Below are 22,087 nucleotides of genomic sequence, written 5' to 3' on the forward strand. Positions count from 1 at the left end.
TTGGGTCCTCAACCCACCCATAACCCCCTGGGGCTAAAAGGACCACCAGGCAAGAAGCTGGGCCCCTGCAGGGATAAAGATGTCAGAGTGAAACCCTCAACAACTAAACCATACAGTCATTCTGGCACAAAGCATTGCTTATTTTCTAGTTCAAGAACTCTTTGGAGAAGTAAGTGCTTCCCCAACACAGTCAGTTTTTCTCCAGCCCATCTCTTGTGGCATTACCTCCTTCACACCAAGTAAAACCAGATTGCAGTAAGAAAAAAAAATTTTAAAAAAAAATCTAAAAAGTACAACTTCCTTACCTAGAGCCCCTTTATAAATTCTTAATCTCTCTCTTCATGCAGTGAGAGAAGACACACTCAGCGAGACTACATAAGCATGGTTACAAAAAGCTATTGTTAATTTTTATCAATTGTGAAACCCTGAAAATACTTTCATTCATCAGACTTGCATTCATGCTCACTGCTGTCTTTCTCCACCAACCAATAATCTATGATACATTAATAAATGTTGCTTCATTTTACAGGAATACAAGGTGGGGATACAGGATCACTTATCCTAATGCATATGTCTTAGAACCAGAATTTTCTTTTACAGTCCTTTACACTGCAAGTGCTTCCAAAGATAAAATCTTTCTCTCCCTCTTTTCTGTGTCTTAACAACAGTCAAGAGAATAAAAGCCCTACTTTGAGAAGACTATGGAGTTTACCATAAACTTCTCCTGGCACTATATCCACTCCCATTTTGCCCACACTTTCTTTTTGAATTTAACCACAACTTGAATCAATAAATCATACTTCATGCAAGACAAAGGGCAGCTTTCCTATCTTTGCTGAAAGTGACCAACTGCTTACTATCAACACAAATGAATGCTTCCTAATCAAGGACCTGTCAAATCACATTAAATTCATTGAACAAGGCAGATTTAGCTAATCAAAACTGCATCACACAAGGCAGTCATCAAAACAGAAGCTGGATTTTTTTTTCCTTTTAACATTCAAACAGGAATAGCAGAACCACCCAAGAAGGCAGGAACATGTTTGAGAAAGCCAAGGATCTGCTCTGCATTCTTCTTAGGGCACTACACCATTTAATTATTTATTTGACGGCTCCATTATGTATGTTTCTCCAGCTAAATAAAGGTAACTTCACAGGCACATGTAGATATTTTATAAAACATAATACACAAATATAAGAAACTACAAATATAGACTGTAGAGGAAAATTCTGACTGCCAAAGTCAGGCTATGTGAAAACATACAGATAAACCAGAAGGAAGTAGATACCTTAAGTGGCCTTTCAACATATCAGAAGCAATAAAGGACAAAAAGAAAGTTTAAAAAAAAAAGTTTCTACCAGTTGTGTTTTCATTTATTTTAATTAGAAGTTTTCAAAGATCACTGAAGGTTGCTATACCCAGAGATCTTATGCCTCCACTACCACCACAACCAGCTAAATATTTACTTTTTAAAAATGCAGTGTTCTTGTTGTTTTCTCCTCCCCCAGTAATCCATAGCTAGTGTGAAAACCTAGGAGAGAAACTAAAAACGTCACTGAAATGTGCTTGAAGTCTCTGGCCTCACTGTGCTGAAGATATGCAACACTATGCACACTGCAGAAAGTCATTCCTCAACACTTTTAAGGGGGAAAAAAAAAAAAAAAAAAAAGAAGAAGAAAAAGCGTTATAGTCATCATAGGATTTCCACACTATAGGACAGATTATGTAATAGAAAACATGACCAATGAACAAAATGCCTTTGGTTCTGTGGTTTTCCTTTATGGACTCTATTTTCTTGTATTTGATGACAATATGTTATACTTGAAATGCTACCAACTCAAATTATATGCATGGCATATTCCATATGTAAGAACCCTTCTGCTTTAATATTCTGGTGACAAAATCCACACATTGCTCTCCTTTTCCCCTGATACATCAAAATCCATTTGATGGCATTTGAGTCCTTTATTACATGATTCCTTACGATTTAGTGGCTAGATGAGTTGGTGGCACAAAACACTGATTTAAAAAACAGATTGGTACATTGCCTCATGGATGGTGGTAACACAACACAGCAGTTGTACACCGTACTTCCAGCAATGTTATCAGATTCTGTGTTTCTGTCTACTGGAAATGAGATACTATGCCATCTGCAAAATATAGATAACAAAGTGGGGGGAAAAAACAAAACAAAACAAAAAACAAAACACACCAAAACAACAACAGAATCAGGAATAACACCCAAAGTAGTGACACCATTGTCCTGGCACTATTTCTTACTTAATGTATCAGTTTCTAATTCTTAAGAATGTGTTTGAAGACCAGTGTTTAACATGAGACTGTTTAACTTACAGCATCTTTGTTGCCAAGTATCAGTTCCTGCTAAAAAGCTGTTTTTTCCAGATGAAGTGCTTTCTCCTTTCCTTTCTCCCTTATATCCACAGGCTTCCCTCACAGCTCTTTGCCAGAACATGCGAGATCTGCCTTAGGTAAGTCAGTATCTCACACTATGACACATGCTGCTGCTTATAAAATCCTCAATTTCTCCACTGATTTGAGCAGAAACTGCTTAAGGTACTAAATTCTATGCCCTTCTGAAGAGGCCAAAAAGAGACATAATCACCAGTATGGATGGTGTATTGCTAAGAACTATGTAAGAACCACCGTTTTCCCCTCCCTTGACATCAATGAACAGCTGTCAGGGTGATAACAAGTTTTAGTCATCCTTCACTTGAGGCAAACCTGAACCCATGACCTGCAGGTGAAAGGCTCTAGATACCATTACCAAAGCACTGGGTTCACTGTCCCCGTGTTTCAGGCATGACATGTTAAAATGCTTCAGTGAGCCTTAAGTGGAAGCACCACGAAAAACAAAACTGCTTGCCTTTGCTGTACATTTCAACAACACTGGTGTACCTTCCAATGTCATATGAGTGAAACCATATTTGTTTTCATTAGCATGTATCTGAGAGATGTTCTTCCACTGACTTACCACCAATTTTAAAGTTACTTACTCATTCAGGTCAAGTGCTCATTTCTACTGTGAATGTCACAGCCTTAGCTACACCTTCCTCACCAATTAGACTCCAAAATTTACGCAGCATTACACTGACACACTCCAGAATCCACCACTGGGAACTGCAATCCTTTCCACGTTGAGTAAACTCAGGACTAAGTTTGATCTCTGCTACACTAAGAGATTGATCCTATATCAAGCAGTGAGTGACAGCCAAAAATCACTGCTTGTCAATTAACTGTCCAGTGGCTCAAAAGGCTTGAAATACTTCTTTTTCAGAATATCTTACAATGTTCCATTTCAAGGTACTGGAACTGCATCACATAGCCAGAGGTTTTATTAATTTTTTTGGACTGAGAACTACATTTAATAACAATTCAATAGTTACCCTGCATACAACTGTCCAAAAAGTAGCTTAGTAGAGAGCAAGCTTTCCCTAAAAGAGAATATTCCTGAGAGTCAAAAACTTGGGCTGGAAATGCTTGCTTACCAGTGTGAAGAAGAGACTTTGAGAAACCAAAGCCAAGACTCCCAGAAATGCCTACTGGTTTTGGGGCCTAAGTTCTTCTGTCATAAACTTGAGGCGCATAAATGGAGCTAAAATTTCTGGAAAATCTCCCTTCTGAAGTCTATGGGTCTAAAGTTGTTTCCATTATCTTTCTGTAACTGTAATTATATAGCGTTAGAGCACTACATGGCCAACCTTTTGACAGCGACAACTCAAAGCTACAAAATCGTAACCCTAGAAGTCATTGACACCTCATACAAACATCCCTTCAAAATACACTGACCTCTTTTTGATAAACCAGACATGTACCCCTTTAAAATACTTACATTAAGGATTGAGCAATAGCCTAAGTAGGCAACCTCTGCACTCTGAAGCCAAGAAGTAGAAAGTAAAAACCCTTTATGACTGAGTAAACATATAAAAACAAAGACAAATACCCCAATGTGTTCACTAAAGTCTCAATCTTTACCAACCAGAACACATCCTGAGGGAGACAGCCTATCTCCCTCAAATTTGATTGCTGCTAAGAGTTTCCTTGTGCTCCACTTCCTCACCTAGTCTCTCCCTTGCACTGTTCCCATGTGTATCTCTATCACATGCATGTACAGGTGTGACTCAAAAACTACACAATGAAACTGGTTTCAGTCCATTACGATGCCAAACAGCTAAAGCTTTGTCTCCCTTGTCCTAATTGCATGCCAGGATTTAAGTGGTCAAACATGCCACAGAGCAGAAGTACCTAATGACACTAGTGCAAGAGAACAGACTTCATGAGAACAAACCATAGCAGTCAAGCACTGCTCACTCAGGATTGAAACCTCCTATAATGAGATGGAGCTAAGAAGTTGAAGTTCTCTGGCAGATATAAAGATTATCCTGCCATTTACTAGGCACAGAAAAAAACCATGGCCTTTAGATACAAAGCTTCCTTTCTAGAGACTTCCATCTTTGAGTTCTCTTCGATGTTTGGGCTTGTCTGCACTGCTCTTTGTCACTGACAATACAGTTTTTCTGCACACAGTATCAGTTAGCATCTCTGACAGAAGAGCAGGGAAGACAGCACCTTCCTCAGAATTCTCATTCTCTAGGCCTCATTGGCAGTGTACAAGGACAAAACTTGATTGCTCGGAGGAAATGCGAAAGACTTTCACTGAAATTTCAGTTTGGTCAGCATAATAAATGGAACTCAATGGCATGTCCACTTTGAAGTTTTTAAATGCCATCTAGTCTGAGTTTATTAACTACTGATTGTTAGACACTATCATGTAGTTGATGCATCTGATATTCTAGGGATGCTGAAGATAGTTCTCATAAGACTATTGGGATTACATTATGAAAAAGTTTTGGTACCTGCAATTACTTTTTTTTGTTTGTTTACATTACTATGCAAAATAAAGACTTCATAGGGAGTGACTGAAATTCAACTACCAAAAACCCAAAACCAAACAAACACAAACCACAAAAACAACCATCCATTGAGAAATTATGATCTTACAAGTGCTAGAACACAGTGGTAAGCTGTTCTAAAGGGATTACACGGTCGTTCAATGGGCTGTGCAACAGCTCAATGAAAAATTATCATCTTTATCATGTAATTAGACATGATCTATGCTAGCACTGGTCTACAAGCAGCCAGAAATTCCATGCTGTATCTAGGTTTTCTCACAGCACTTACTCTGTTGAATACACATATGTGTGCTGGTAAAGCTCACATCTGGTTCCATCTGCCCAGGTTAAGACAGTCTGCACCCTACCATCTCCCCTCCCAACATGCAGGTGGACACTCTACACTTCTACCCCATCATATGTCCAGCAAAAGAATACACTTTGTCTAGACTATCATTGCATACCAATCTGACTTCAATCTCTCTCCAGTACCACTGAATCCTAGGAAAATCTAGAAGGAATGTAACCATCTGAACCATTCTTGTCACACTGAGAATTATATAACATGAGATTCTTCTCTTTTGCTTAATAGGAAAAGCAAAAACAAGAAAAAGAAAAAGCAGATAAAAGACTGTAGCCTACAAATGCCAAAAAAAAAAAAAAAAGTTACAAAAAACTCCAACACTAACAAAGCACTTCAAAAGATTGCTTTTTATGTCCCAAGTCATCATATGAGTTACACTACTCATCACATATGCTGGGGATGACTCCAGTGTTGCTGTTACAAATTTTCATTAATGCTGACATGATTATGAATAGCAAAAATAAAAACACATCAAAGATGGCTTTTCAGTCTGTCACAGTTTGACAAAGTTTAGAGCTGTGACAAGGACACAAAGCTGTCTGCATACTCAGGAAGACAGCCCAACAACAGCTGTCTCTCTTTGTAGTGGGAAATCTTCCCTGAAATTTTTGGAAGCTAAAACTTTTCTTTCTAAGAAAATAAATAAAAGCTGATTTTACATGTATGCATTTGTATTGCCCACAGGCAGAAAAACACTATTTCTGACTGAGTACAATAGACAGATTGCTAAAAAAAAAAATTTAAAAAATAGCTATTTTTAAATCTATTTCTTGCTTGGTGCTGCTCTGGACTGAGAAACTTGAAAAGCCCAGGAAAAACAAAACAAACACAACAACAACAACAAATCAAATCAAAACAAACAAACTGAACAGCACAAACTGAAAAAATTCTCCACACAAGCAGCTTCAAAATGTACAATTATATACAAAGCTGGTATATGCAATTAAAACTTTCCAATTAAACATAGCCACTTAGTGAGCTTCAACACATGTCCTTGGTAACAGGATATGAGCTGTTCACCTCTAGGTCACTGGTTCTAATCCAGCCAGGAACAATAGTGATCACAAGTTGTTTACCATCTGACAGCTGTTTGCTAGCTTATGTGAAATGACTTGGTCCATTTCTTAGTGGGCAGGTGTCCATACTATAAAAAAACCACCTTCACAATTGTCATCCTTGCTGCCCATCCCAACAAAGACTGACAAATGAATGGGCACAGAGAGCAAACTATCCTTTCTTCAAAATATTTGGTATCTTCAGGTCAGAACTAAGTCACTGCTTCTGGTGGAGAAGTCCAAGTATTGAATTTTCTGGCTGAAGTAGCAAAGGAATAAAGAATTCTAGACTCTGCTTTCTCCTAGAAACTCAAGGAGATGGCCTGCAGGGAGAATAAGCAGCTAGTACAGACTATTGCAACTCTCCAACATTTTATGGTCATGTAGCAGCTTAAACCTGCTGAGGAGCAAAGCTGAATTTTTATTTTTTGGTAATTTAAGGAAACACTTGAGCTCACTCTGTAACAGGCCCGAATCACCAACTGTACATGAAAGTGACTAAGTTTCCAGGAGTTCTGCTGAGAGGAGTATGTATTGAGGCTTCAAGGTCTAAACCTAAGGATTTCAAAACAGATGAATATAATTGTTTTAAGTTACTTTAACTTGAATAAGAGCTTGTGCTGGGTAGTGTGTTAAAAGCAATTTGCTGTATTGCTCCACAGCTTTCCTCTAGGCCCAACTTTTCATTTAAGCTCAGTACCCTTTTCTCAAATACGTAATTGTTTTCCTGTGTGATTATAAGCAGCATTTTTAAGTCTATTCATGTGAACTCCTGGGATAGCACACATTTCATCGGTACACTGAGTAGCACAAAATTTGAATGCAATTTTTTTAAGCAGCAGCAAACAGCCATTAAAAAACTTTTCACCATGAACTTTCAAGGGGTTACTATTTCCTTAGTGCTTTTTGCAGACTGCAAAAGTAACACACAGAAAAATCAAAGGAATTAACATGTTATGAAACAGGGTACAGTTTCTTTCAAGTATTCCCTAGCAGCTGCTTGCTATACCATCTGTTGTTGCCTAAGAAGCTTCCTTCTGAATGGCTTTGCACTGAAGCAGAACTGCTCTCACTGTTGGACACAATCAGGTCAGGTCAGCTCTCTCCCCAGCACCAAACCCGCTGCCTGTCACAGCTCCCCCCATTTCGATATTTCTTACTTGCCACCAGCTCCCAAGACAGTGCTGCATGTCAGGAAGCCCATTTTTCATAGTTTGCTTGCTGTTCGCACCCTGTGCATTTCGCTTCGTGCGGGGTGCAATCAGAAATTCCCATCAGTTACTCCAAAAGCATGACCATGTGGCCAAATATGTTCTAAAGCAGAAACAGCAGGGAAAGAAAGCTGCACAAATGACCAAGCGCATCCCACAACACAACCTTCATGCTCTACCTCTGGCTGCTCTGGTCACGCAGGTAATTTCAGTTCACTGCCAAGTGCACGACTGCAACAGTGGTCTGCTCTCCGTTTGGATGAGCCATTACTAGAAGCTCCAAGAATGGCAAAGATCCGCTCCTGCCGCCAGCGCGGGCACACCGGCAGACGGAGGTGACTTTAGGTGACACCTGCAGCGCCTCCCGCCTCAGGCTCAACGGGAACTCCTTTCTTTTCCTTCCCTCATTCATTGTCTCAGGGCTCGGCGCAGCGTCGCCGGCCTGTCCCTCCCTGCACCGGCCTCTCGGCGGGGCCGGGCCCCGCGGCAGACCCGCGCCCCCAGGAACGGCTCTCTGATGTGTTCCCAACGCCGCTCCTTCCCGCCGCATCTGTGCAGGGAAACACGCATCGCTGGGAGCCACTTTCATGATTTTGTTGCGAGCGGGATTAGCTGGATTAGGGTCTGATTCATAAGGACCCCCTGCGGCTGTGAGGAAGTTTCATCACAAGGTCAGTGTGGTGTGAACTGTATTCTGTCAACACCACCACTCTATATAACCGACTACAAAAAAATACAAAAGGGAAGGGGAAAAAAAAGTGAAATATATGAATGAACAATTTATAGCAACAAGGAGATTTACAGATTTCCCCATCAGCTGCTTAAAAAGATGTGTATTCTTCAATGCTGCACTCCCTTAAAACAAAAAACTTGTATTAGTCATTTTTAATTTATAAAGAATTTAGTGGTTTAGGAGGTGGGAAGAACCTGGGGAATAAGTGTAGCAACCCACACACAAAACCACAGAAGAACTTTTGGCACATAGTCTCACACCCGTCATGGAGCTTGAAGATTGTTCAGCTGTTATTACATATAATGCTGTTACCTTCAAGAGTACTTAATTCCCAGCCTCCTAAATGCAACAGACTTTTTTTTTTTCTTTATACTTTGGAATGCAGAAAGGAGAAGGTGAATTAAAGTTTTTTGGGGTTTGCAACTTAAAGTGTAATTACCAACCTTTTGCTCCCCCCACCAAGATTCCCCTCACCCAATCACAATGACATCACTCAAGAGACAGCAACACTATAGTAGTCAGCATGATGCAAAATAAAATCGATAGTGAAAGAGGGTGGGTTGTTGGGTTCTTTTGGTGGGGGTTTTGGTTTGTTTGTTTTGCTTTGCTTCTGTGTGCATGCGTGTGTAGTTTTGGGGGGCTTTTCTGTTGGTTTGGGTTTGGGGTTTTGGGGGGGGATTTTTTGTTTGGGTTTTTGTTTTGGTGGTGTTTTTTTGTTTGTTTGGGGTTTTTTTAAGAGCAGTCCCTCTTGCACAGAACCAGGCTGTTCAATCAAAGCCTTATCTGTTATATTTCTGTCTGTCTTTCTCTTCTGTTTAATGCATTCACCAACAAGAGAAAAGGGGGTAAAGCAATAGAGGCTTTGACCTGCAGCTGTAACACAATACTTTCGCACAGCCCTGTCGACCCCTGACATAAATTTTACACCGCAGCTGGCATTTACACACTTAACATTACCATATGTATAGCCTACTCTGTGCTAATTATGCTAATCACCTGTCTAACTCTCTGCTGCGAAAAATGGTTGTATTTAGCAGTCCACTGCCTACCAATACAGCTTACTGTGTGGCTGAAATGTACATTCAGACGGCTCTGAATGGCAAGATTTTTCCACGTTGCTGGCTTCATTCAGACCACAGAAAAATTTATTCAAGTCAACTGGTTTCGGTCCGCAACAAAAAAGTTACGAGAAAAAAGTGAGTGTGTTCCTGCCCTAACATTCTAAGTCTGCTTGCAAGCAAAATGATAAATCAATTGGTGTGGGAAACAAAAAGGTAGAAAGATTTCTTTTGCAAGCCATGTGAAACTGTAGCCTATTAAAAAAAAAAAAAAAAAAAGAAAAAAAAAAAAAAAGAAGAAGGAAAAAGGTCATCCTATTTCCCCAAATCTCTAGAAAGAGCTGTTAATAGATGATAGATGTTTATGCCTGACCACAATTTTCTCAAGTTGCAAGTTTTTATCTACAGTTGGAAGTCATACTCAACATATTTCGGTTGTTTCTTGATCGTAATAATTTGCACTAAAATATCATAATTTCTATTACCTTCCATGGAAACAGAATCAGTTTCTAAACAGCAAGGGCTTCTGAGTATGTGGAACCCCTCAAGAAGTCAGTAGAGTATGACTAGTGTAAATTAAAACAGAATCAGGCTCATGTTGAGAGACAAATAGAATAAACACACAGGAAATACCAGGAAAAATGGTGCAAGAAAGCATTTTAAGTACCTGCATGCTTTCTTTAAAGGTATGTTAGGAAGAAAAATTTGAAGTTGTAATGGATAAGGTAGGGGTTTTTTAATGTTATCATACTGTCAGCATGAAGAGAGGGGTTTAAATAAGTTCCTAAGGCTTATTTTTCTTCTAGATACCTTACTGAGGAGATTACAATGAGATCTGCATTGGGATTGCATTGCTGCAACCATTCAAATACCATTTGTCACAAACAACTAAGTTCCTACAACCCCCTGCACACACCCAATGAAGCTATGGTAATTCACAGATTTGTCAGACAGCCCTAGTGTAAATCTGATTACTGCATCGCCCTTGGCAATTTCATTTCATTTTAGGTGAGATTTGTTGAATCTCCTTTAAACTAGTTTTAAATGTTATAAAATGACTTGTTCGTATATAAAACGGAAAAATGAACAAATCAACCTCCTGAATCCACTACCATATCTGAAGAAGATAAGCACATTGGAAGGTACACCATCATTAATATACAACAAAGGGTCATTAATTAAAACCAAATCAGTTCAGCAGTTTATACTCAGAAGGTGCAGTGGCATATCCAGTCTTTCCATTACAAAGCATGAGGTCAAGAAGAATCCTCTGCCTCTGTCTTCTCTACTTCCTATCCTTTGTCCATTCTGCTTCCATGTGCACAAGACTGCTGTTCACAAGGTAAAGGAAGAGGTTTTGCCTGTCAATAGCCTTTACTTTAATATTTGACTTATTACATGTTTGTTTGACATGTAATAAGCAAGTAAAGCAGCCTCAGCCAAGACTCATCTTGCTTTCTAGCATCTCAGTTTCAGTTATTTTATCTGCCAGTTCAAAGCACAACGCATCTGTGTTCTTTCAGCTCCAAAATATTACTGGTTGTGCAGCCAAGAACACAAATAACACTACAACTACTGTGCTTATTTCAGAGCATGTGGATTCCTTCTCCCTGCCCCTCCACCCCCCCCCCCTTTTTTTTTTTTTTTTTTGAATTAGAAGATGGACCACCCTGCTCTCATGGCACAGAACACTATTTACATTGCAGTACTTGACTGTGTAATACATCTGGCATTTTTGGGCAGGATTCCTGAGCTAGGGGCCAGAAGCCCTTAAGCAATGATTTAAAGGGGGAAAAAAAAATCATACAACTTGACTCAACAGTGCTCATTTCTAGTTTGCTGCACTTAGCTTTTGATTATTGACTGAAAATCAGAAATGTTTTTCACTGGTAAACAAGCGAAGCCTGTTTCTTTTAATTTATCTCACTGTTAGTAAATGAAGACTGTATTTACAGTTTAAGGGCTCAGTTCCAGCTTCAGGTATAAAACTGTACAACACTGCACATGCACCTTAAAAATACCAGCTTTTTGCACATGAGCAAAATACAGATGTTTTAAATATACAATGATTACTTGTATATTTGAAGCTGGAATTAAGTTCAGTACAATTATCTAAAGGATCAGCACTTTTGATGAAAGATTCAGGTTATGGTTCTACTCATTCCCTTACCTCGTATACATTTTGCTCAAGCACTGAAATAACTTTTTTCCAAAACCAAGCAGAAGTTAAAGCCAACACATTCTTTCTAAAAACCAACATTAAAATTCTCTCTATACTGAAACATGTATATGGTCAGCAGTTTTCATAAAGGGCTTTTACTGATGAAACTACTACCTCTGCCACACTCAGGATGTTTGTAACTGAGGTGAAATTCAAGGAAAAGAGAAAAACAAAAATGTTAATGTAAGTTTACACAGAAAATTTTTTAAAAAGTAATTAAGAAAAAAAATAATTATGAATTCAAGTTACTCTTTGCAACTTCATTCCATCTACTTCTACCACAGTGCAGAATGAAAAATTATTCTAAAGTCACTCAGTTTAACACAAGGATGAATAAAACATACTGTATCCAGTATTCCTCAGTCATGTTTAGCACAATATAAGTAGATAATAAAATAGCACAGATCATGAAAAAAGAAAAGGGGGGGGGGGGGAGGGGGGCAAAAACTGTTCCTGTTCTCCAGTTTCTGTTGATTCATGGGCACAGAACTAAAAGCACCCATTATAATGTAGCATACATTTTCAGTGCAGAAATTATACTTTCAAAGCATTGAGCTTTCTGTCATGAGGCAGCATCTTTGAAATGTGCTGCCCCAGTAAAGCATCATCAGTAGGAAACCATGCAGGTTGTGTAAGTAATACAAAAGTTAACTTGTTGAACTGTGACAGGAGACTGCACTTTTCTAGAACTGTCATTTAGCTCTTAAGGAGTTTTACTAATTTCTTCAGATTTTCCCAGGTAAAGTAACCCACAAGCACAAATGAGAAAAGATCTCCTGCATGTAACCAAAGCAGGAGAGAACAGAGAAATTTAAAGAACAAAAAATATGTAACTATACATAGACACAAAGAAGAATGAACTTCTTGGTAACCTTCTACACTCCAGCTCCTGCTGGCTCCAAAATGTGCAGCCAGAACTGTGTCTATCCACGCCAGCATCTGTAGAGAGAAAAAGCACTGTGCAAATGCTGAAGGCCTGAACTCTATTCTACATACAAGAGAAAATGCCTGCCAGGGTACAGCCTCACAAGGTCTATAAACAAAACAATGTTTTAACCAATTAGAATATTCTTAACAAACTAGCTGTAGGCAGAAAACTTTACAAGCACAGCTTTACCTCAGTGTTCACAGGTTGAAGCACGTAATTCCCTGTTAAAAGAATCACACATAGGAGTCTATGAGTGTCAAAATGAGAACATGTTCCATTAGACACCAAAAGGAAAGCAGTTGCAGACACATTAAAACTAGCATCTTAGTGGACACTGCTCCAACAGGTCATTGGGAGGTCAGCTTTGAAGGAGAAATCCAAATGAAATATAGACATGGCATTGTGGAAAACCAGACAAATCTCCCATATCTTTGTCCAGCCAGCACTAATCTAGGTATCAGCTGTGATGCATAATCTAAACAAAGGGATCACTCGGTTCATACATCTGGAAGCTGTCCTATTTTGGAGCCTCTTAACAGTTATGTGTGACTGAAACATCCACTTGCATGCCACAGCCTTTAAATGTGTTGCACAGTCCAGAACCGTTACACGTAGACACTGTGTAGTATTACTGCTATCTGAGTAACCACAACAAACATGACTCAAGATAAGGAGTGGACCACCTCTTCCCCCAGAAAAAAAAAGCATCATGAAAATGAATGGAGTCAGGGTGAGGAGAGAGAGTTTTCCTCAATGCATCCTCTGTCTAAAGAAAATTTGAGTACCCATGGCTTTTAGAGTTCATTCTTGTCTGAACCCAGTGTCTGCTAAGGAATAATGAGAAATGAAAAACAAAAAAGTCACTCAGTCACTTAGCAGGTGAAACAGAGGTAACAGGAGCTAGTAGTAGACCTCAAACCATTCATCAGTACCCTCCACACAGCACCACAGCTCCAGCAGCTGAGCTAGCTCTTCTGCTTACCTACATTCCCCACCTCCCAACCCATTCATACTCAGTAGAAGTGAAATGGGGACCAACAACAAAACAGTATTGCTTTCCACTGTTCTATTTCACTCCAAGACTTCTGTAATAAATCTCCAGGTTTTTCAGAATTACAGAAATGCCATCACAGCTTGTTCATAAGCACCAGAATCTTCAGAGTGCAAGATGATGCTTAAAGCTCAGAGAGAACACCAGACTGGTACAGCCAATCTTGTTTAAATATGTGTTTCAACAATGAAAGAAGATCCTTCCAAACAAGGACCTGTAGGACACATTCTGGCATGAATGTTGATGACAGTGTGCAATGTTTTGAAATAATAGCAAAGATTAATTTTCTCTAGCCTTTATTACATTAATGCCTCTAAAGACTGAAAGGCTGGGAAAACTACACAACCATGCACTTTCAGTTTAAGAGATGCCAGTTCTAGAGGAGATCCTCCTCTTGTCCTTCCAAGAAGAGGTAGAATGGGTGTTAGTCTGTTGGGGCTTTGTACATGGGTCAAGGCCTGGCTATGCTGCAGTCATTCCAAATTCTGCCACTACATTCAATGAGGTCAGGATTTCACCCTTTACCTTCTCAATGACCAAAGAACTCATCAAAACTCTTACAGATTTTAAACATTGAAGCTGGGTGGTGGGGATTGTACAATCTTTTCAACTAAGAGCACCAGCTCCAAGCAGTGATATGGACACCTGTCAAGATGGAACATAACAGAGATACTCAAGAATTTAATACCAGGGCCTTGAAAGATGACATCAAACATCCATATAACTAAAATCCTTAAGCATATTTTCTGAACAGCTTTCAACAGAAAAACAGAGGAAGTTCATATTCACAGGGATACATGCACTGCTCTCATGTTTTTATCCACCAATATCATGTAGAGCTTGCAGATCAGAATCTGACATTATTTTTCAAAACAGAAGACTGAAATAACTCATTTTCACTAGCAAACACTAAAAAGCTGGTCATGTTGCCCAGATGACCACCCTTCAGTCATCATATGGCAAAACCACTGATATTTTCCCATTTGAGAAACCACATAATAAATAATTATGCTTAATTCAAATAAAACCAGGTACTTGCAAGTTTTTCAGAAAAGCACCTTTCAATGAACTTTCAATACACATTGAGGAACACAACACAATGCAAGACAATACCCAGTGGTAAGTAAGCTCTTAAGTTACCTGATCTAGGCAAAACTAAAGCAGTTGGTGAGACAAATCCATAGACTGTCATGTAGCCTAACATCCTACACCAGGTTCACCAGCAGAGTAACTTCAGCTCTTCTGCAATCTACATTGTGTTGATGCAGTGATTCAAGTACAGTAAGCACATCTGAATCACTGCTGTGCACAAATATGCATATTTGTGGGAGAACAGAATTACACCCAACTGTGTTAATGTGTTAATTCCTGCTCACTGTATTCAAACCAAACAGGTTATTTCAGCCCACTCACGTAATTTTGTCTCCTTGAAACAACAAATTCACAAAGATCTGTTCCTTTACTCACCTTTTTTTTTTTGGTTCTCAAAAGAATACTAATGTAAAGTTAATTAATGCCTCAGTCAGAAATTAAGAGTAACATTTCTCTCTTGCTGGGTTAAGCAAAGTGAGAACCTATGGAAATAGTACTGGTTCCAGCATCACTGACACACACTCTCATTTTTATTTTACTCTTATCTTGCACAGGTAGATTAACATATTTTAAAACAGATCTGCCATAAACACCACACCAGAGTGAAAGGAAACAACACTACCTGTAGCTCAAATCTTACAATATCTACTATACACACTCAGCTCACTACTAGAACACACTCCATTTGGTCCAAGTACCAAAGGTGAACTATATGGTTACTATGGATGTTCTACCAGCATCATCCAATCTCTTCCTTCAAACTGGCTTAAAGAAGGGGTTCTCTACGCATTAAAGCTTGGTTAGCTTTGTGAAGAGGGCTGCTTCAAGAGGGGAAAGGTTTGACTGAGATACATAAAGTCCAAAAAGTGCACAAAGCAAGAAAGGAAGGAACACCATGACCTTCAGCCTCTTAAAAGTCAGAAATGCAGTGAAGAAATGGAGAGGGAAAAAAAAATCCCAAGACAACAGTGACAGGAAATGAATTCTCAAGAAGCAAGACCAGACTATCTCTCCCCTTATAAGCTGTTCCAACTAATGCTATTCAAGGCGCTGCAATAAGCAAAATTTCAAGCCCCACTTAATGTAACCCTTTCTGGAGCCACAAAGCAGTCTTCTTTCCAAAGCAGAGGCTGTGAATTTACATTTGTGACTGCCACTCACACACAGGGTCTTATAGTGCCTATTAGAGTGGTAGCAAAATACATAACTAGTTATGAACCTGATTTCTTTTCCATCCAGAGTACTTTCTAGTTATGAATGGATGTTTCTAAATGCACATCTGTGTCCAACAAAATTCAGTCACAGAGGAAATAAATGTAAAGCCCTTTTTGTATTCTCAAGGGCATACCACACATAAAGATACTAAATAGTCTCTACAGCTCCAGTATGCATGGACACACACACACAGAGTTCAACTAAAGCTGAACGACTGTGAATAACAGAACTGTAATTAAAATGCCAGTCCAGAATTTGTTTGCCCAAGAAGCTGAAACAAGCATCCTCCAGTAGCAAGGTATGCACACAGGGATGACAGACCTGCTGATAGGCTAAGAGAAAACAGGTATGTTTCCCAGTCAAAGACACCATAGAACCAGACTACAAGACAGGCACACAGATTGAGACCATACTGCTGGACATACCAGAGGTGCTCCGAACAGCAACCAGAGGAAGATTGTGTTAATAAATACATAAAAATAAAATCCCCATGCTCTACAACATTTAGTGCCACGAAAAAAAGCCTAGAGGAAAGCCACTTTGATATATAAAGGCTCAAAGAAGGCCAAGAGCACAGGCCCAAATGCTGAAGGAAGAAAACTACTACAGGAAAACTAAGATAATGATGTTTTGGAGACCTGGTTTTCTCTCTTTGAAAGTTTGCCTATCAGGTGGGTTTCTAAACTTGGTAAATGCTTCAGCCATAATAGCTTCAGGCACAGACTACTATCTTGGATCATGCATGGTCTTAAAACTCATTCAAACTCCACTATTACTTGTGCTACAGTTTTAAAGTAACCATTTACTTTCAGCAAGCTTCAGTGCTGTTATGTTTCATGCTCCACAGTATTCAGAAATACATCACACAAAGCCAGTCTGTTTGTGTAAATACTGTGAATTTATTTAGCAGCAATAACTAATAAAAGTCTCAGTAATAAATCAAAACTGTTACCTGAAATATCTCAAGCAATCTACCTTATCTAGCCAACACTGCCCGGTTCATTCCAACTCTCTCTAAAGTAAAGGCAAAAATAAGAGCTATTTTAATAAACAAAGCAACTCACCCACTGATTCTACTAAAAGAAACCTTGTTTTAAAGCATCTTATAGTGTAACAACCTCCATGGAGTGTACTTTAAAGCTGTTATGGCCAGGTGCATAGAAGTGTGCATGCAAGTGCAGAAAACCAAGTTTGGTCACTGCTTTTCACTGCTGCAAAGGAAGAACAGCATTTTCCACACTATCGCTTTCTATACCTGCTCCATCTCAAATTCTCACTCCTCAGATTCTTACTCTGTACTTCTGTGTGTAGGTTAGCAACAGAAATAATTGCTACTTGTTACATTTATTTGTACAACACCCTGGTTCATCAGTGGAATACAGTCTTGACAAAGAAAGCATATTTTAGTGAGCGCTTTTGTGTATATTGGTAGGGCAGGGCTAGAACAGAAGGACTAGAAGTTAATTTAAATTAAATTAAATTAATTTTATTTCATCCAAATCAACTATTCTTTTCTTACACCCTAGATATGCCAGGGTTTCTAAATGCAGAGTTTTAAACTATTTTATTATTATTTGATTCTGGCATGGAAATGGAGCTCAATAGATGTGAAATGTATGTCAATGACAATGGCATACAACCACCTGCATTAGGAATTCATCTTTGCCATAAAAACCTCAGGGATTAATTTGAACTAGATTTTATACAAAGGACTTTCTCACTCCTCACTCCATGAAGAAACAATGACATGAGGTCAGTGCATCAATTGAACTAAGTGGATATTCTCAAATTTTGTTTTATCCTTGAGCATTTAGCAGTTAGGCGAGTCTACAGGTATCGCGATCATGTTATTTCTTGGTATTACACAGTTACAAGAAGCAGGTGGCATTAAGAGAAGAGGTCACTCTTCCAAGTTAAATGAACCCTAGGAATAGGAAGATAAACCTCAGGGAAGCCTGCTGGATAAAACTGCAACCATGTATTACTCACCAAATGGTTACAGAAAAGTAGAAGAGACAAACTGCACATGACCAAAACTGACAAAAGAAACTTTGCCGCAACAACCTTGCAAGGACTCTTTAAAAAAGGTGGAGGGAAAAGGGGGGGAGGGGAGGGGGGAAGAAGAAGAAAAAAAAAAAGACGTTTTTCCACAATCTTTAGTATCTTAGTATTTAACATACACAGGACCAAGGGATGAGCAGAGACTCTTAATGCACATCTCTGCCTATGATGGGATTCTACACTGCCTGATCTGTTTCTCAGGGCTGTTGACAGTACCTCTCATTTTATTTTGGGCTCCTGGACTGCATGAACCAAAAAAAATTCAGTTGGTAAGACATTATTTTTCAAAACAGAAAAATCAATACCACTAAACATCCTGTGAACCTTGTCCTGAGCTCAATATGGCTGTCATCTGCAAAGAGAGAACCTACTCTTACATGCCCAAATTCATCTATATGGTGGGACAGATCCACCTTTGTTACAACTGCTAACTTTGCTTGCACTTAGCTCTAGCTTTTCCACACATGCACATACAGAGAGCTATTCAGTAATGACTATTTATGCAGCCTTCCATATTAACTTTTATAAGCCAAATTCTGCTGCAAGCAACTGACATAAACTCGGACTAGCCACTCCAGTCAAGGAACTCTGTTTTCATGGCAACCGGCTAACGGGGGAACGTTGAGTAAATAGTATTTTCCCCCCAAAGGAAGAACAAAAAACCTTACAAAAACGCACACACAAAAGGGGGAAAAAACCAACCAACCACCAACAACCAACCACCAACAACCAAAAAAAACCCCAAAAAACAACCCCCTCAAAAAAAAAATCCCCAAGCCAAAAAAATAACCCAAAAAACACAACCAACCAAACTAAAAAAAAAAGCTAAACACCACCAAACCAAAACCCAGCCACAACAACAAAAACCAACATCCACGCAAACACACCACCAAACCCCGGCAGCCTGGAGCCGTGCCTCTCAGCGCTGGGTAACCCACCCAAGCTGGCTGCCCCACACACGGGGCACACGAGGCGGGCGTTGACGACACCGCACTTCGGCCCGGGGTTGGGGGCGCCTGTTCCGAAAGGCAGCCCGAAGCCCCTGCCTCCCCGGTACCGCTCCTCTTCTTTTGCAAGCCTGCCTTCCTACGCCGGAACACTCCGGCTGAGCCTGGAGAAGGCGATCCCCGCGCTGAGCAGTACCCGTGGCCACCCCGCTTCGCCTCCATAGCCTTATTTTGTTGTTGTTGTTGTGCTCTCCCTCTTCTTTTTTTTTTCCCTTTTTACCTAGACACAAACGCTCAATCCCCTCCCCCCTCCGCAGTTGAAAGCTGTCCAAAATATAGAGGACCACACACAGCCACCCGCCGCCGTCCTCACCGCCCGCCCCCTCCCCCCGGCCACAGACACACACACTTCCAAAATGGCGTAGGGGAGCCTCCTGGCAGCACGGCCGCCTCCCACTGCGGCGGGGACTCAAGAGACCCATTGCCCACAGTCCTCCCACACAGAGAGATGGGCGAGGAGTAGAGGCTCAAGATGCCTAGGGGCAGTCTGGTCCGGCGGCCCCCGAGAAGCGTACGGCCTGCCTCCGCGGCCCCTCTCGGCCGGCCAAATGGTACGCACCGCTCGGGGGCTGTGCGCCCCGGCCTAACGCCCGCCGCAACAACCACCCCGCCGGCGGCAGGCCCTCCCCGGCATGCGGAGTGGCCTCTGCACAAATGTACACATGCACACACTCATACGGCGGCGGGAAGGCGAGAACGCCGGACTTACCTTCCACCCACAGCTCCTCCACGTTAGTTTCGAGATTAGCTGCCCGTAATCCTACAGCGAAAGCCCCAAATATCAGGAGGCCGACAACCAAAAACTTCCCGCAGTTTTTCTGAATGTAACAGCCCAGTTTAAATAACAGTCTCTGAAACTTTGCTCGCAGCCACAGCGGCGCTTTCCGTCCCGTCGCCTTCCCCTGAAAGGCAAGAAGAGGTCAGTCGTTGAGGAGCTGTGGTAGGCCGCCAGTCAGTTGCGCCACCCAGCCATTCTCAGGGTGCACTCGCTCGCAGCATCCCAGGGAGGATGGATGGAGCATCGCTGCGTACGCGGGCATCCTGTCCAGCGGGGCCCTAGCCCCCACAGCCCTGCCAAGCAGCTACCCTTGGGTGTAAGCATAGGCCAAGATGTACCTGCTGCCAGTTACCCTCGCCTCACAACCCACATGTAAGGGTGACCCCCATGCCCTGCCCCACATGCTCATGGCACTCTTCTTGTACCCAAGCACTGCCAGCAGCGTAGGCTGGAAAACATAAACACTGGCAAGAGCTGTGGCTCCAGGTAACCACTTTTGATGAACCTCAACAGCCACTAGAACGAAAAATAATCCCTTTCCCCTTCTTAGACCTCTGAAGGCCTGGGTGGGGGGAGTGTGTGTGTGACAGAAAGCTAGTGAGTAGCAGCTCGCTGCCATTTCCCTCATTCCCAGCTCCTAGCAGGGGTTTGGTGCTGAGGAAACACCCACGTGGTGAGCAGCGTTGTAAGATCATAAGTAATTCATTTCCATAGAGTTTGGAGACGCTGTGTGATCTGAATTAGGAAGTAGAGCAGCCATCTGTAAGTTACGACAATATTTGTGAACGGAAGAGGGCAGCCACATGGATTTTATTTTTTTTTCCCTCCTCCTTTTACCCTCTTACAAAGCCTAGAAATCCGCTCCCTGAAGTGAAACCATCCCTGCCGCAAAGGCTGCTTTTCGAGATTGTTTACTTTGAACATTTTTTGGCCGGCGGAGATTGGCGGCTGGGGCCGGCCCTCCGCCCCGCCCGGGCCAGGCTTGCGAGGCGCTTGGGCACCCTTTTCCGCCAACAATACCGCTGCCACTCCGCGGAGACCGGCACGACCTGCGCTCACGGTTAAGGTGGCAAATTGCTTACGTCCCTCGTTTCCCTTCCGACTGACGAGGAAGGAAAACTGCTGCAAGCTGTCTCTGCCGGGGGACCCCTCTCGTAGGGCAGTCGCCGTGCCAGCGACTACCTTCACAAAAGCACAACTTCTGCCAAGAAGGCGGCCGCCCGCTTTCTACCCGGTCCCATCCGGGAGCGAGTGTCGCCGCAGTCGCTACGAGAGGATGGAGAAGCGGAAAGGAAGCGGAAGGGGAGTGGGAAAGCGACCCAGGGGCTAGACGGGGGGAGGCCGGGAGCAAGCTGAGGCTGTCTCGAGAAATTTAAGCAGCGGAGCGTTTCGCAGCGCAAGCACGCACCAGGGTAGGCTCAGGCGAGGAGGGAAGGAGGGAACTCTCTCCCGCACTTAAGAGTCACAGACATCCCTCTCTTTTTCCTAGCATTTTATTGGTGGCTGTTTCATTTCCATCTCCTCCTTCCACCCTCGCAGGAAAACATACCACCCCCCGCTTTCCCCGCCGAAAAACAGTACTAGCACTAGCATGTATCTCTGGGAAAGAAAAAAAAAAAAAAAAAAAAGAGAGAGAGAGAGAGAGATTGAATGCACCTTTGAGATCTGCTCCAAGGCGAAAGCTGCATCGCAGTAACTTGGCCGCTGCAGATACTCCCGGTCGGGTGCCGCGGTGCGTCGGTTCCCTCCGGTCCTTCGCCACCTCCCGCCGCCGCTCCTCACCGCCCGGCCAGGGTGGCCGTGGCCGCCGCCGCCCGCACTGCTGCTGGTCTCCGGCTCCGACGCGTTACCGGCCGAGGCCATATTGCCGCCGCCGGCGGGACGGGGAAGCTGCCACTGGCGCTGCCGCCGCGGCGGCGGGGCCCGGGGGCCCGGGGGCGCGGCGGGGCCGCGGGGGACTGGCGGCGCTGCGGGCCGCGGGCTGCTGCTGCTGCGGTGGCTGCCGCCGCCGCTGCTGCTGCCGCCGCAGCTGCTGGGGATGGGGCTGCTGCGGTGCGGCCGCCTCACGCGGGGCGCGGGGCGGCGGCTGCCGCCGCGGCCGCTCCGGCCGAGTCGGTCCCCGCGCCTCCCATTGCCACATCGCGCGCGGACCCCGAGCTGCAGGCGGCCGCTCCCCGCGCCCGGCGAGGGCGGACGGGCGGGCGGGAGCGACTCCCGGGCCCCTCCAACTGCCGCCGCCGCGCTTTCCTCCGCTCCGGTTGAAATCGCCTCCTCCGGCCGCCGCCTCCGTGAAACCGCTGTCCGCGGCGGCGCTCAGCGACGGCGGCGCGGCGGCGGCGCGGCGGACCGCGGCGGCTGTTGCTCCTGCTGCGCTGCCTCGCCGCGCTGCACCATCCTGCCTT

The 22,087-nt window shown here is 42.7% G+C and overlaps 1 protein-coding gene across 2 annotated transcripts in view; it reads right to left on the minus strand.

Annotated features, from left to right (window-relative positions):
* Positions 1 to 21,558, minus strand: part of PTCH1 (patched 1) — a 65,629-nt gene extending 44,071 nt beyond the window's left edge. For both annotated transcript variants that reach the window (XM_054178280.1, XM_054178281.1), the window contains exons 1-2: positions 21,342 to 21,558; positions 19,617 to 19,809 (exon numbers count right to left, since the gene is read on the minus strand). In XM_054178280.1, the coding sequence (XP_054034255.1) occupies positions 19,617 to 19,809; positions 21,342 to 21,548 (400 nt within the window). In that variant the 5' untranslated portion in view covers positions 21,549 to 21,558. The remainder of the gene's footprint in view (positions 1 to 19,616; positions 19,810 to 21,341) is intronic.
* Between the last annotated feature and the right edge of the window lie 529 nt (positions 21,559 to 22,087).

This window comes from Dryobates pubescens, chromosome Z, assembly GCF_014839835.1.
Source record: "Dryobates pubescens isolate bDryPub1 chromosome Z, bDryPub1.pri, whole genome shotgun sequence".
NCBI classification, from domain to species: domain Eukaryota; kingdom Metazoa; phylum Chordata; class Aves; order Piciformes; family Picidae; genus Dryobates; species Dryobates pubescens.